Below are 15,864 nucleotides of genomic sequence, written 5' to 3'. Positions count from 1 at the left end.
AGAGGGAAATGAAGAAAGATAAGCAGAGAAAAGGCAAGGGGGCATGAAAGGAGAGCTGGATGAATGGAATGCTGGATGGGAAAATGAAGAGTAGCAGGAAGATGGACGCCAGCTCAGGATGGACTGTTTAATGCTCAGTCCATATAGCCTCTTTATCTCTCGCTCTCAGTCCCCCTCTTTCTTACTCCCTCATCCACATGCAGGTCAGCTACGAGCAAGTGAGGGGTGAAAAAAAGCGATAGTAAAAAAAGGGGACTGTGGCGGTGAGCGGAGAAAGATAGAGCATCCTCAACTCTTCTGCCAATCAGTCTCTTCCGTCAAGCATTGCAGTGTGTGCTGCTTGCTGCACGGTGTGCAAGGGACCCTTCCATTTAACTTGGCTATGTAAAAGGTTTTCTCAGAGGCCTAAAGGAGGCGAGTGCATAGGACTTGATAAGGTCCCCCGTCTGCCTGATGGGCCCCGCTGGAGGAAGGGAGAGCGACAGGGAGAGGGCTGGTGGGGCAGTCAAGTCCCATAGAGCGTCTACTGAATACTGGAAGGAGAGTAGTGGGTGTGTGAAGAGACGGAGTGCCGGTTAGGGGAGAGGTGTGTGTGTGAGAGTGTATGTGAGTCTACCTGCCTCTTTTCACACATTATTCGTTCAGTCAATGTATTGTTAAAAAAATCGAAATATTTGTCTCATCTTTCTCTATCAGGGATTTTCAATCAAAATTCAAAGAGGTCGAGACAGAGAAAATTTCCTCCAACAAAGGTCTGGAACATCATAATGTCTAGCTAGCATTATCATTCAGTGTAAGATGTGTCAACATCTGAATGTCGTCAACATCTGACTGTCAAGTCAAAGAAAGTATAACGCAATAATGTTATACTGTCAGTTTTCATATTCAACTGGAGAGATTATAAATAAGTACTCTAATAAAAAATAAATGCCCTTTTCCCCAAAAAAAGAACACAATACATAAGGTTTAAAAAATTTACAAAAATGCTTAACTCAAAAAATAATAAAAAAATAGTCTTTGTGGTAGTGGGGTGTGATCAGCGTCGGCTGCAGGAGTGAGAGATCAGGGATTTGGTTCGGGGAACGTTGCCAGGGAGGGAGTCTGATTGTGCACTGGTATTCTGTGTTGGCTAATCACTCTCTCTCCTTTATCAGCAGTAGCGTGCTGGGGCCGGGCCGGCGGACACACCGAGAGACTCTCCCAGACTGTTTGCAAGACGGCCAGAAGACGGGTCGGAGGAAGAACAGTGAAAGTGTGTGTGTGTGTGTGTGTGTGTGTGTGTGTGTGTGCGCAAGTGTCTGAAAAGACAGAATATAAGAATCACTATATTGCAACTCACGAGTCCTGGTAGCTGTTCAGTGACAGGGGAACCCACAGTTAGCAGTTCACGTATGTTACAGTCGTCTTCTTTTTACTTACTAATTTTCACCTAAGTCTCAAGCATTTTTCGAACAATTTCAAAACATCATAATAACTGAACAGCTTTAACACCTATATATCCCACCGCTCTTTTCCTGTTCAAGATTTTAAAATCGGGGCTGTAACGGTGTAGTGTTGTTTTATATTGCTGCGTTTCAAAAAATCGCCCTGGTTTCTGAGCATGTCTGACATACTGGTTTTGAACTGCCCGTTGGAATAATGAACATGAACATGTCCACCAACTTCAGACAAACTTTCACTCTATCCCTTTAATCTCATACACTCATCATTTCATCCAGCCTCTGTAGATATTTACGAGAATGAAACAGCTTTTTCTGACCCGACAATAACACACCAGTTCCAAACTGGTCTCTCACAAAGTCCCTTAACAAATACAGGTTTACTGTGTAAAAAGCAAGCAACATTTACCAAACCACTGAGCTTTAAAAGGGTGCAAAATATCAACTGTGCATTAGGGCTCAGACGGAGTGAACACAGGCCATCATTTCTTAAAAGCACCCAACAAACCGCTTTTATCCTTTTTTTCTGATTTGTGAAAAGAACCAGCGGGATGTTGGTAAAAGGACACAGTGTTAGGAAAAAGCACAGTACATTTGATTAGGCAGCTGAAGCTCTCTGAGAGATAGAGCGCTGTGAAACCTCTCCTGAGTGCTGGTCCATCAACAGCAAGTCGTGACTCTCGTCTGTCTGCTGGAACTTTCAATTCATTTACATTTACATTTTGACACTGGTGTGCGGGCTTGACATTTCCAAGATAGGGAAAAGTCTTGTGTCTCAGCAAGATTTTACTCTCCACGGAGAGTGAATAACACACTGCGTTATTTTTACTCTTCCTGATGTGTGAAGACTTCCTTTCAGTGAAAGCCTGCTGGATGTTTTTATCTCATTAGTTAGGTCTCTTGTTATTCATGTCAACATTTTAAAGAGTTAGTATCTCATTCCCTCAACCCCCCAAAATAAATACCTCAAAAGAAAAACCAATGAAAAAAATTGGAAATCTTGGAATTTAATGAATGCAATGCAACTAATGGACACATTCGAGGAAGCCTCATTTAGCCATATTTAGGAAGACATTCTGGTGAGCTGTGGTGATTTGATTTGCATTGTATGAATGCTCTTAAGATATATATACATATATATATCTCTACAGTATATATATATGTATATATATAAAACAGTATCTACCTTTTTCTCCAGTGTTTCTAGTTGTTCCTTATAGTAGCTGGAGATACTGGCAAGTTCCTTCTCTTTCCTCTCCAGTTGTCTGGCCTGAATAGGAAGAAGATGAAGGAGAAGAAGAGAGATTGAAGAATCAAGACTGTCACAACGTTTCTACGACACAAACGAGTGAAAAACGTAAAAATAAAAGGCAGTTAAGTAAGTAATAAAAAAGGAATAAGTATTACAGACAGACTGTCTTTAAGTCAAAATTTGGATTTACTAAATATTGCACAATAATAGAATGAAAATAAGAGTAAAGAGAAAATGAAGTTGTAGAGGTTCTTTATATTGACATATGACAGTTTACTACACAAATAACACCTGGGTCGGCCTGTGTCATGTTCTTCATTTATCAATGTTTAAGTTGATATAGATACAAGGTGGGTGAATGATGTTTAAAGATAATGGACTTCAGCAACACACACAGGGAAGTGAAGTGGAAGGAGGAAACAAGGCAACAGATGCAGAAATCATGCCTATAACACTGGTCTCTAATAAAGTGTATAGTATCAACTTGGATACACATCTCACCTATGATATGAAATGTAATTTTAAGTACTCATCAACTCGTCTTCATTTAACATAAAAAAAAACATATGTAATCACTTTACAACATAAACATGACTACATACCAGAACTTCACAGCAGTTACAGGAAGTGTTGCCACTGCTTTGTAATCATGGTGTAAGAAAGCAATTGAGTATGTATATTATGTATATTAGCTGATGAATTTCTACTTTTAGCTACTGCAGATACATCCTTTCTGCAGCCACGTGAGAACAAAACATTAAGAAGTTTCCTTTAACAAAAGATTAAGTTGGTAGACCATAGTAAAAAATATTATACCCTCCACAAGTATGCAACTACAGCCTCAAATTACAGGTTTGTGTCTTCAGTGCATTATTATTCCAGTAACTTGTTTCTGTGCGACTCATCTGTGAAGCACCCTATGGGCATATCATGATTATGCTTGATTGAAATATATGATAATATAAAAGACATCACATATATACCGCAAAGTAAAAAATAAAGGAATGGTTATTGGATATTTGGTCCATCTAATGAAAGAAAACTTACAAAACTACTGAGGTGGCATGAGACCGGCACAGCGGTGGCAGGTGCTGACATGACGATGACGGCATTACGATGAGGTGAAACCATTTAAAATGCCCTCTGAGCTGTAGGACGACCCATAGTTTGGGTCACCGTGGCGAAGCATCATGCAAGCAGAGGAAGAGACAGGAAGCAGACGTCAAAAAGATGCACTGTGAAAACAAGTTGCCAGTTCAGCTTGAAGTCAGAAATGCACATGCAGTAGATATTCAAATAAACGGAAAACATTTACCAGAAGACACAACATGACTTCTGCAATGGACCCACCCTTTGTTTTTACAGTATGGGGGCTATGCAGCATTTTTATATTATTACAGTTTCACTAATTGGGACAAAAAAAATTATAAATACAAATTAATCATGTAATAGAAAGTAAGGGTTTATGGTAAAAAAAAAGAGACAGAGAGGGATAGTCTTAAAAGATGAATACAATCAAAATTCAGTTTAGCTGAATGGCAACACACAGCCGTACACTGATCTGGGTCCATCTCATTTACATCATCCAATCACAAAATAACAATCTGATTTTCTGTTGGAGCATGAAAGGATCTGAAATCATTTTCATGGACAGTCAGAGTCATTTCTCTAGCCATTAGGGTATTGTGCAGTCTTTTTATATAAAAACATTTAATATATTTGTATCATTAATATATTAAAATAGTCATATTTGAGCCACTAAAAGCCAAAATAAATGTCAGTGAGCTAGATTGAACTGATGCACTAAATACCTTGCGGCGTGGTTTAGGATCTTACATGCATCTGTCAGTATTTTTAGTCATGCTGTGGAGAGCGTGCAGTAGATAAAGAAAGACAGCTGCACAATCTGATCCACATATGATGGATAAAATGCATAAAATGATAGATAACATGCACGCGGTGTGTACACTGAGTGTTTGGATTCTCTCTACAGTGTAAACAGTTGATCTGCAGATGTTCACATGTTCACAGTTATACACTCTGTTTAAAACAATAAGGGTAATGAGTAGTGTAGTGCAGCAGTATGAACAGGATATGGTGTATGAGCACAGTGAAGCTGGCAGGGAGTGAGGCAGCAAAAAGCTGCAATGAGGCACGAATTTAATGTAGTACTGAAAGTATATATTACGACATGCCCCCCCACACACACACACACAGTATAATGGTGACTGATTGCTGTACCTGATTTGTGCATTAGAGGGTGTGATACAGATCAGATGGAGCAAAAACAGCATCTTCCCTGCCTGATCTACTGATCTCCTGTGCTCTCAGCTGATACGCTGGATACAGGCGTGAAGACGCAAACACAGATTGGCATTACATGTATTGTAATCCAGTCTAATCTTATCCGCATTTAACAGGCCCATGCATCCCCAAACAGCACATCTGCAAATCCCTGCTGTGGCTCACTGCACTTTCTCTTTCTATCTTTCTACAGTGGCTGTTGGATGTAAGGGCAGTGTGTGTATGTGTGTGTGTGTGTGTGTGTGTGTGTGTGTGTGTGTGTGTGTGTGTGTGTGTGTGTGTGTGTGTGTGTGTGTGTGTGTGTGTGTGTGTGTGTGTGTGTGTGTGTGTGTGTGTGTGTGTGTGTGTGTGTGTGTGTAAAATCACATCTGCCAGCAGCACAGATGATGTGTAATTTTCTAGTTGAATACCTCCCAAAGTGTTGTTGTGCGGAATGGTGGCGGCAGCACACTCGCTTTAATGCACAATGAAAACATGACATTTGAATAGAGAAGTGAGAGAGAGAAAGAGAGAGGGAGAGAGAACGGAGGGGGTATAGAGAAAAGGCTTAAAAACAGGAGACACCAGCAATAGTAGTGTTGCTTACCCAGGCATCCAAATCTGCAGGCTAGGGCAGAGTGAGGAGACGGTGGTTAGTGAGACAGCAGAGGATATAAAGAGGAAGGCACACGGCTGGAAGAGATGGCGAAAGAGACAGAGAGGAAGAGGAGACAGGTATAATGAGGAAAAGAAAAAAGGGAGGAGAGGAAGAGATGAATAAAGGAGCAGCTAGGAATGAGGAGAAAATGAGAGCTCAAGCAGAGATAACAGTTCAAAAGGGAACAAGTAGGGCACAGGGTTCGTACAGCCAGTCACAGAATAATCTACAGCCAGTTGCATATGTAAGGCTGGAGACTACGTGTTAGTAGAGATCAACTGATCGGTCAGCTGATTGAAAGTATTGATTAGAGCAGTTTGTAGCCTTAATGTTGCCATGACTCATTAAAGGTAAATGAGGTGAACTCACAAAAGCTGGTGCTACAGTGTGTTGTGTTGAGTAATCTGGTTCAGCCGATTAATAATTGGTCGATAGGGAGAATTGTTTATAGTAATCAGCATTAGCTGATGCTTTAGCTAAGAAGGCCGATAAATAGTCACCTACATTTGAACTAATACTAACTTATTGCGTTTTGATTACTTGTGGACATTGTTTATGTATAAGTGGATTGCAGTGTGTGAATCTACTTAAGCAGAGACAATGCACATTTCTTATTTTTAATCATTTTTCGCCAGTATTTTTTCTGTCCAGTAAATCATTAGTGCTAAAATGTGTTCAGCAAATTTTGTGTCTCATTTGTTACTGTTATGATTTTTTTGTATTTTATCATCTGCAAAAGAAAAAATAATTAAAAAGAACAACATAATATTGTTTTTAGTTATAAAACCTTATTTGCCAAATGTATAGTATGTAATTTAAACCCCCTTCATTCTGCAACTGCAACATGATGATAACTTTTATTTGGGCTTGAGAATAATGTGTTTTGTCCTTTTTTCCTGAACACTGGTGTCTGTATCTATTACTAAATTAGCATTCTTGCTAACTCCGGCACGTTGACATTAGCTATTTGTTACATATGTTCATTGATTGTGCTTTGTCCTTAATAATCAAATAAACAATAAATAAATAAATAAAAAGCATGAAATTCTAATCATTAATCTCCACACTGGTCAAACTGGTGGCACAGGCAGCCAAACAGTTTTCCACACAGTGAAGATGTTGTTGAGAGTCATGTTGCACGTGACTCTCACCGCCTGTCAACCTTATATCCACACTCCCCGTCCAACCATCTGCTTTGTCTCTCTTCACTGCATCAAATCTAAAGGGCCTTGAATCTTGGTCATAAATCAGTACTTGTCAAACCTATATATTCAACTGCTTGTATGCCAGACTGTGTCTTTGCAGAAAGCCTAACAAACACTGAATATCGATTTTTAATCACTGCCACATTTCAGTCTTTAGTAAAAGCCAAACAAATATGTTTTTCGAGCAATATAATGTAATATCATTGTAGTGTTCTTTACCCTGCAAGTTTATGTTTAAAAAGGCAGGTGTGTGTTTATTGCCTATTTTATAGCAGGACTGAGGATTACCATCTCACGATCTCTTTTATGTGATAATTTATAGACCTGTAAACGTACGAGTCTTGAATATAGCCATTAAATATTTATTGAAAATACAATATGTTACAATGCATTTATCACAAAATCAAAAAACATTCAGTTAAAGCATTATATCGGAGACACACAGGAGACCATATTTGGGTGTGTCTAGCCTTGCCCACTCAAACCAAGTGCTCCCAGTCCAGCATTAGACACGGAACCGAAAGGGGTAGATTAGAGCGGTGGGTGGTTCTAATGTTGCCATGCTTCATAAAAACACTATTCAGTTAAATGAGGTGAACTCACAAAGCCAGTTGCTACAGTGTGTGTGTGTGTGTCTGTGTGTCTGTGTGTGTGTGTGTGTGTGTGTGTGTGTGTGTGTGTGTGTGTGTGTGTGTGTGTGTGTGTGTGTGTGTGTGTAATGGATACAGCCGATGCCATCTGTTTAACCTCCCCACTCTTCTGTGACTGGCCCTAAACTGAATATGTGCCTAAGTCTGACTGTGTGTGTTTGTGTGTGTATGTGAGTGTGTGTGTGTGTGTGTGTGTGGCCTCCCACAGAGTGCTCACAGGAGTGTGCTGGTCCTATTTCCATAGATGAGCGACTTTAAAAGAGAGGTACAGGGGCTCATTGTGATACTGCTGCAGACAAACACACACCCAAGTAGTTTGGTGCAGTCTGTGGGCCGTAGCGGACATTTCAGGTACTTCCCCTCATTGTTTTTGTGCTCCCCAGTGACCAACAGTCAGCAACCTCATTCTGGACATTAAAAGCCTGGATCGACTGAGCTAGCAAAAACACAGCCAGGGAAGTACCAAATAGACTAAGGCTCATAAATTCAGCAAGAGGTTATCCAAAGATAAAGTAGTAATGTTTTATTAATCAAATTAATTGTGACAATAAATGACACCGCACTGTAAATGTGAAATCAAACAACAGAATACCTTTAAAGGAATTCAGTTCAACGGTTTAAGCATATTTTTAAAAACGGTGCGTGGACATGCCTTTCAGCCTACATTGTCAGAAAACCTACCAAAGGATCATGGTTCCAACAGATGACCTTCTTCAAATGATGCAGTCACCCTCTAAAATGACCCTCCCTGTCCCCCACATCGTTGTCTAAGATGTACAATAAGGAGCTGATTCTTCCCTCCTTCTAAAGCTGCTTTATGTTTTGGGTGTTTGGATGTTCAGATTGCTTTTCCTCATTTGATTGGGGGGGCGACAATTTCTGGAATTTTCTAACACCCTCTCGAGCTCCCTTTTTTCATTCTTCCCACCATTTCTGTTTCTTTACATGTAATCAACTGAGGCCATTACCATAAAAGCCTGAAAATGTGCGATGTTGTCCCCATATTCAAAGAATATTGCCTCTCCACCCTCTCTCTGATGGCTGTCTTCTCAGGGGGTAGGAAGAACCACCCTATAAAGACCTATGATTACAAAACTGTTGAGCCAGCAGCTTCTCATACAGCATCAAGACTGGAACGGCACCCAGAGTGCATGCCTCCGCTAAGGCCCAACATCCCCTTGTGAAACCAGATTTAAATTTACTACATCCAGATTTTTGTTTGGATCTGTACCAAATTACATACTAATAAATATCTGTCCCCTAAACATACCTGATTTTCTCATCAAGATCCATTAAATATTTACTGAGAAATTAATGAAAATCTCGAAATATGCCCTATCTCACAATGAATTCCTGGATTCGCCCCCCTGGTCCAGATCCGCACCAGGGTTTAATGGTAATCCGTCCAGTGGTGTATGAGTAATCTTGCTTTAAAACAAACAAACCAACACACGTCAACAATGTTTAGACGCATGTTTGTTGGGGGTGTAAACACTGTTGACGTTTGTTGGTGCGGGGTAAAGAATAGCAGCAGCATCCTGGTCTAACATCTATGCAGATGCACAATCATAGAGGGCGAATCCCACTCATCAGTAGGGATGGGCCCAGCTTCTCATGGGTTTATGTAATGTCATCATTATGTCATGATGACAAATGGAAGCTGAGGTCGAGGTTTGCGTTCAGTTCCTGCCACCAGAACCACAGCATCCCTGCATCTACAAAACTGATTTACAGGTCAAATGGGGAAATATTTTACCAACATAGTGGAATAAATGATGTCCCATTTCAATAAACACACCAATGTCATGGATCACAATACATTTCATTATCTATGCTTGACTGAATCATGTTTACTGTGATTGTACCATGAGGGTCAGCAGATGCACCAGCTCGGCAACACTTCATGCTTGATTTACACTTTAGACATCAGTGCTCTGGCAACACACTGTGTGTGTGTGTGTGTGTGTGTGTGTGTGTGTGTGTGTGTGTGTGTGTGTGTGTGTGTGTGTGTGTGTGTGTGTGTGTGTGTGTCATAGGCGACATTTTTTTCCCCAATTGGGAAAAAGCTTTGATTAGTGGTTCAAGATTAAGGTTATGTAAAGAATTAGGGTTAGGTGAGATGTAGTTCTGTTTAGGGTTATGGTGAGTCTCCAGAAAATGACTGCAACAAAATGTGTTTGTGTGTCTGTGTGTGTATCTTTATCTGTTTGGAAGTGACACAGAATAACAGAAAAAGGAGAGGCGCAGAATGTGTGTGTGTGTGTGTGTGTGTGTGTGTGTGTGTGTGTGTGTGTGTGTGTGTGTGTGTGTGTGTGTGTGTGTGTGTGTGTGTGTGTGTGACAGAATGAGACCTTTTGGTCTAAAACATCACCTCACCTGGTGAAGAACGCTTCCTTAAAAATCAATTATGTAAATTGGGAATTATGCAAATAGTAAATTTGAATAAATCTACGTGTTTGGGGAGAAAAGATTTTGTTGTTGTTTTCTATGCGGAGTCAGGAGAGGAGGGAGAAAGACAGAGATGAGGAAAGAGGGCGAAGATGAGGATTAGGCTGGAGACAAACAGTTCTTGCTGTCAAACTGCCGATTTGGCTTTTTAATTAGATGGAACGAGCCGGAGAGAAAGACAAATACAGACAGAGAGGAGAAAATAAGAGCTAATTTCATGATGAAACGTTACCAGTTTGACCGTAAAACATGGTAAACGGTTGCTATTACCACTTCAAATTTTAATTGTCATTAAAACCATGTCCGATTACTGCAATTTGAAAAACCAAGAGTAAATACTGTCCAGCATCAACCACAGCTACCAACAGTCTCAAAGCTTGCACTGCGGATTTGTTTTGCATTAATGATGACATGGTGATATGCAGTGAAATCACAGAGAACCAAATGTGAAGTGTGGTTGTTGATGAAGGGGGTCAACTCATCTTGAGAATAGAAAGACAATCCCTGCAAAAGGGGTCCCTGGTTTATACTTCTGCATAAGGTTGACACAAAGTCGTACCCTAGTGCGTACACGTGTGTGAGAGAATAATACTAGTCTACCTACATCAATATTAATAAAAATGACAATAACAGTGATGATTCCACTGTATTGAAAGATTTCAATCTTTCAGTGACAGCTTTCTCCCTGTCACCTCTCTATGGGAATAAGTGTAGCAGGCCCATTCATCATGTGTGCCAATAATAAAAGCTTTTGGTTCAGCTGAGTGTTTTAATCCCTCATGTTTGGTCGATGCTGCTGCTTGGCTAAAACTGCAGATCCCCAGTGAGGTTCGCATAAAAGAAAGTTTTCAAAAACTGTTCTATTAGAATTTCCCTTGTTAACTGAGCAACTGTTGTTTACATCTCAGCAGCTAATTTGTGTTTACATCATATTTACCTTATTTTGCATTTTTTGTCAACTGTCCCTCATATTTCACTGAAATAAATAACGACAAGAGAGTGTGAACAGAATCCGAGAAAATTATTTTCACTGTTGTAACTTGAATTCACAAGTAGGAGATGAGGTTCCTCCAAACATGGAGCCAACATGCAACATTGCACACTTTCGCTCACATATATACAGAAAAGATATGCAATAAAGAATCACACATACTGGATGTGTATGATGCAACATTTCGCACCTATTGTTTTCTATATAAGCCTCCACTGACTGGCACCTCCAGAAAAACAGTAATCCAGGCTACCATACCATGAATATTACTTCTAGCATAGGGCACTGTAGGTGTCAGCTGACAAGTCAAATGATGTACACATACCCCTGTATACCTGTCCAGACCCAATTTTTGGGTTTGTTTGCTTTTCACACGTGAACAACACAGCGGGTGGTTCTCTGCACAGACGCGTGCACAACAGCAACAAATCCTCCGCATTATTCATGCGAGAGGTGGTGCAGCAGGCAGAGGCAGGAAGTAACGTAGTAACACATGATATTCTTGACAACACACAGACACTGGTGTCGGCTCGTATGGCCACAAACTCTCTGAACATGTTCGTCTGTGTCCTGTGTACAGAGCCAAGACAAAACAAAGAGTTCCTTCTGTCTCATGGATGTGGTTTAGTCTGACACGGATCAGAAAGCTCTAGTATGTAAATGACGCCCTAGACCAGTTCACACTCGATCCTGACCTAAACAAATTTCTCCACACAGTCCCACCTGATACTCCGGTGCTCCCACTACAATCCTCCCTCCTTTAAAACAGAGGGATAGTTCTGCTTCATCCTCTCATTGGATGCATGTACACACAGTCAAACATTTTTTTTTAAAGAAAAAGTGGCTGCTTTGTCAGGACCACACTGCAATCAAAGAGGTTTTACCTCAGTATTACAGGGTTGTTAACACATATACCACAAATGCCTCAATCACGAAAACAGGCCAACAGTCCAATACATATGCATGAATCATCACCACACTGTGGATGACTCACACACCTGCATACACACATGGACTCACGTTTAACATGCGCACCCAGTCCAATAGAAATACTAGAGGCATGAATTGGTAAGTCTAGCTCTTTGCTCATTAAATGTGTGTGCTCATCTCATAGCTTGGGGAGGTGAAATGAATTAACACTTAATCATCAACCTGCTTTCCCACCCCAGACTGTCACCGAGACAGAGAGAGGAAGACAGACACCGAGAGGAGGATAGAGAGATAGAAAGACTATGGAGAGAGAGAGAGAGATAAGAGATATTTGAATAAGAGGACAGGTTTTGTTAAGAAGAGAATGAAGGATGGGGGGAAATGAGAGAAGAAAAAATGTAGTAGTCAGAGAGAGTGAGAGAGAGAGAGAAAGAGAAAGAGAAAGGGAAAGAGAAAGAGAAAGAGAAAGAGAGAGAGTGAGAGAGAGCGAGAGCAACAATAACCAGAGGCATTTTCTGTCTTCTCCAATCATTTGCTCCAATTTCCCATTTAGCTTAAAATAGTGATGTTCAGCAAAGTTATAGTTCTTAACTTCTCCACTAATCACTTTCAAACTGTGTATAACCTCTAACCTGCTTATGTCGGCTAATCCAGTTGATATTTTCCCCAATGTGTGTATTCACAAACTGTCGGGTTACCGCTACCTTCATTTTGCAGTGGTGGCCCAGTACCTTGTCCTATGCCATATTACCGTGCCGCATGCCCTCCCTCCTTACTCCCCCACTGTTAACAATAAACAATAACATTAATCAGAAGTTCTTTCTTCTCAAGTTTACTTTGTGTTTGTTTGATTCTCTCTAGAGTTTAGGGCTGGCATAAGATAATCGTTCATTAATCGTAAACAAAGTAAAAGTTTGAAATAATCGTGACATTGATTTGAAGTCACATCGCCCATGCAGCCCTAATGTCTCATTCATTCACAATTCTCTTTAACCCATCTCTTCTAATCAGCTGGCTGTTGGATGTTCATGGTAATTCAATCAGATTTTGCCTTGATCTCAATCTGCCAATCATGTCGGTACTGTCAGACTTAAAAATCGGTTCTCCTCTCTATCACTGTCATCTCAGTGATTCGCTGCGACCCTCCTCCTCCCCTGTCACCTCCCGTCTCCATATCCAGATCCCTGGTCAATCCCAGCTGAGTCCACTCATCTTATCAGAGCCTCAACATTTTCTTGGTCCCATCAACCACCACCAGTGACTAGACCCCTTGATAACATCACGAGGGCTCGACGCGCCGAATAGACTCTCATTTCATCTCTTATTGTACATGGCAATAAATTTAGTCTAGTTCAATTGAAGTCTGATTGAACTGAACACAGAGTTGATTTTGCTTAAAAACAAACAATCAATGCCCCACTGCCCCATTCCAACTTTCTGATAAAACCATATTCAGGAGGAAACCAGGGTCCACTTGTGAGAGCACTGCCTTAGTAAATTAAAAACATAAAAAACGCATTCACCGTCTCATCTGCACATGCATGTAAGATAAAGCAAAACAATATCACAGAGAGCAACCAGAAAAAAAAGAACTAACATCTTCCAATATGCAATAACACAGAACAACAGTAAAATATGTTTAATAAAAAGTATTATATGTTTCAGGGGTTAAATGTTAAGCGCCTGCGTCACCCGGTTAACATGAAACATGTGTGATTCAACTTGTGAAAAATAGAACAAATGTGAAATCACATTCAGTGACGTGATACCTGCTGCCTGTCTGATGCCTTTGTTTTCGACAGCGATGAATGCGACTTTAAGACACTCACAATTTGCTTCGGAAAACAAGAAATCTTACAAGCTGAGAAATCTTATGTGGTAAGTTCAAATCCTTTGACCCATACTTTGATTGTTCCAACATAAATCATCATCCCCCTATGTGAGAACAGGCATCAGGGAAGCATTATACTTTTCCCGCAGATAATAAGTCTGGTCCAGCTGTCTCATTACATCACAACCGCTCTCTGATGGGAGAGGTATTCCACTCCTACACGTTTGTCCTCTGAAGCAGATTTATGCCCCCCCCCAACCACCATCCCACCCCCACACTGCTCTGTACTGATCAAAATCTCCTCAGCCGGTGAGCGCTCTGCTCGTCAGCAATTACCGTCGCTTGAGAAGATGGGGGAGAACTGTATGTGTGTGCATGTCTGTGTGTGTGTGTGTGTGTGTGTGAGTGTGAGTGAGCGCGAGCACGCACAAAGGGCTTAGCTGCTTTAACATGCAGAAAAGATGTCAAGTCTGTGATTACACTGGCTGATAACAAGTGGTTTAGTCATGTGTGAATATGTGCGTCTGAACCGCTATTCATTGTATTTTACATTGACAAGGTTTTTGAGAGCGAAATTCAGGGTTTATGACTGAACGTGTGTGTGTGTGTGTGTGTCTCCTCAGTAACGTCAAACATACAGACTCAAAAGCAGTGGCTACAGTGAAGGCTGATGTTCACCCACTCAGTTTCAATGTAAAACTCTCCCTCTACTGTTTCATGTAATTTTCTTTCTTTTTCATTGATCCATCTTTCTCCCCTCTCCCTCTCCTCTGGATTTTTACACCCGTCCTTTCCTCCCTCTCTCCCACCCGCTGTCTTCTGGCAAACAAGCAGAGTTGGATATCTAACCAGCATACATATGTAAAATACCACGATGGATTAATTGCAGGTGCTTCCAGAAAAAATAAGAGTATTTTAATTTCTGTGTTGTTTTTTTCAGACGATTTCCTGAGCGTGTGTGTATATGTATGTATGCAACCAATAAACATGGGATGATGATATAAGGGAGGACCATATTATTGTTGTATTGTTACAGTCCCACTTGTATTTCCTCGTTAACAATTACGTGCAATCATCTGCTGAAAAACAGCAGATTCATAGTCTTAATTTAAGATAAACATTGTCATCTTAGGTCAAATGAAAGAAAAAATCCATCCGGAGATTATTTCGGGGTTGGCTGAATGCAGCTAAACCGACATGTCCATCTGCTGCTAGAAATCAAACACTCACAGCAGCTGAGGTGATGTGAATTGACAGACTGATCTAACCACAGGCTGGTTTAATGTGGACGGACGCAATGTTGAGGTAGTGATATTGGATTTGCCATTAAATCGCAACAAATCACAGCTCTGGATGTGTGATGAAGTCATGGAGATTAGTGAAACCTTGGGGGAAAAAAAAGATTAATAAGAGAGAATGAGCTAGAAGAACAGCACAAATCTATAGCAGAGAATTTAATTTCATGATGATGGACAAATGTCCTTTAGGCGTAGACAGCAGGGGGCCCTGCTGGTTAGCGAGAACATCTTGTAACTGAAAGGCTGCATATTCAGTGCAAAAACACACCATTTCCACCCTTTTCAAGTGACACATCCTTGTATTTCTTCTATGCAGCAGCAGCAGCAGCAGCAGCAGCAGGGCCATTCTGTTAATATGTGTGGCCATCATCCGCTGTGGTCTGAGTGTTTGTCATCGCAGGTCTGACTTTAATGAATGTTGGGCTTTTCACTCTAGTTTTCATCATCTTTCTTTTGGACAGTGTCAAATGCCTCGCTCTGAGTCATCGCTCACACACACACACACACACACACACACACACACACACACACACACACACACACACACACACACACACACACACACACACACACACACACACACACACACACACACACACACACACACACACGCATCATGCTTGCACATTCACATACCAACAGACACACACACACATCCAAAGGAAAGGGACTGAGGGGTTGAATAGAGAAAGATAAAAAAGAAGAGTGCCGGAGGAGGAGGAATAAATGCTGCGAGAACATGTTGCCCAGGAGCACATGTAGCGGTGAAGAGTACACGCTTTATCCTGCATCACTAGCAGACCTAACACACTTCAACAATGCCATCTAGTGACTACTTATGGAATGACATCTTGTTACCTTACCACACCTTCACAAACC

General features: G+C 40.9%; 1 protein-coding gene across 4 annotated transcripts in view; it reads right to left on the bottom strand.

The window, feature by feature from the left end:
- Positions 1-15,864, bottom strand: part of LOC118104682 (MICOS complex subunit mic25a) — a 58,797-nt gene that overhangs the window by 31,675 nt on the left and 11,258 nt on the right. For 2 of the 4 annotated variants that reach the window (XM_035151726.1, XM_035151729.2), the window contains exons 5-6: positions 5,582-5,602; positions 2,626-2,709 (exon numbers count right to left, since the gene is read on the bottom strand). The exons of 1 other annotated variant lie outside the window; for it this stretch is intronic. In XM_035151726.1, the coding sequence (XP_035007617.1) occupies positions 2,626-2,709; positions 5,582-5,602 (105 nt within the window). The remainder of the gene's footprint in view (positions 1-2,625; positions 2,710-5,581; positions 5,603-15,864) is intronic. One more of the 4 variants, XM_035151727.1, reaches the window with a different exon arrangement.

Source organism: Hippoglossus stenolepis, chromosome 3 (genome assembly GCF_022539355.2).
Source record: "Hippoglossus stenolepis isolate QCI-W04-F060 chromosome 3, HSTE1.2, whole genome shotgun sequence".
NCBI lineage: Eukaryota > Metazoa > Chordata > Actinopteri > Pleuronectiformes > Pleuronectidae > Hippoglossus > Hippoglossus stenolepis.
Note: the sequence above shows the minus strand (reverse complement) of the source record. Positions and strands in the feature narration are given on the sequence as shown.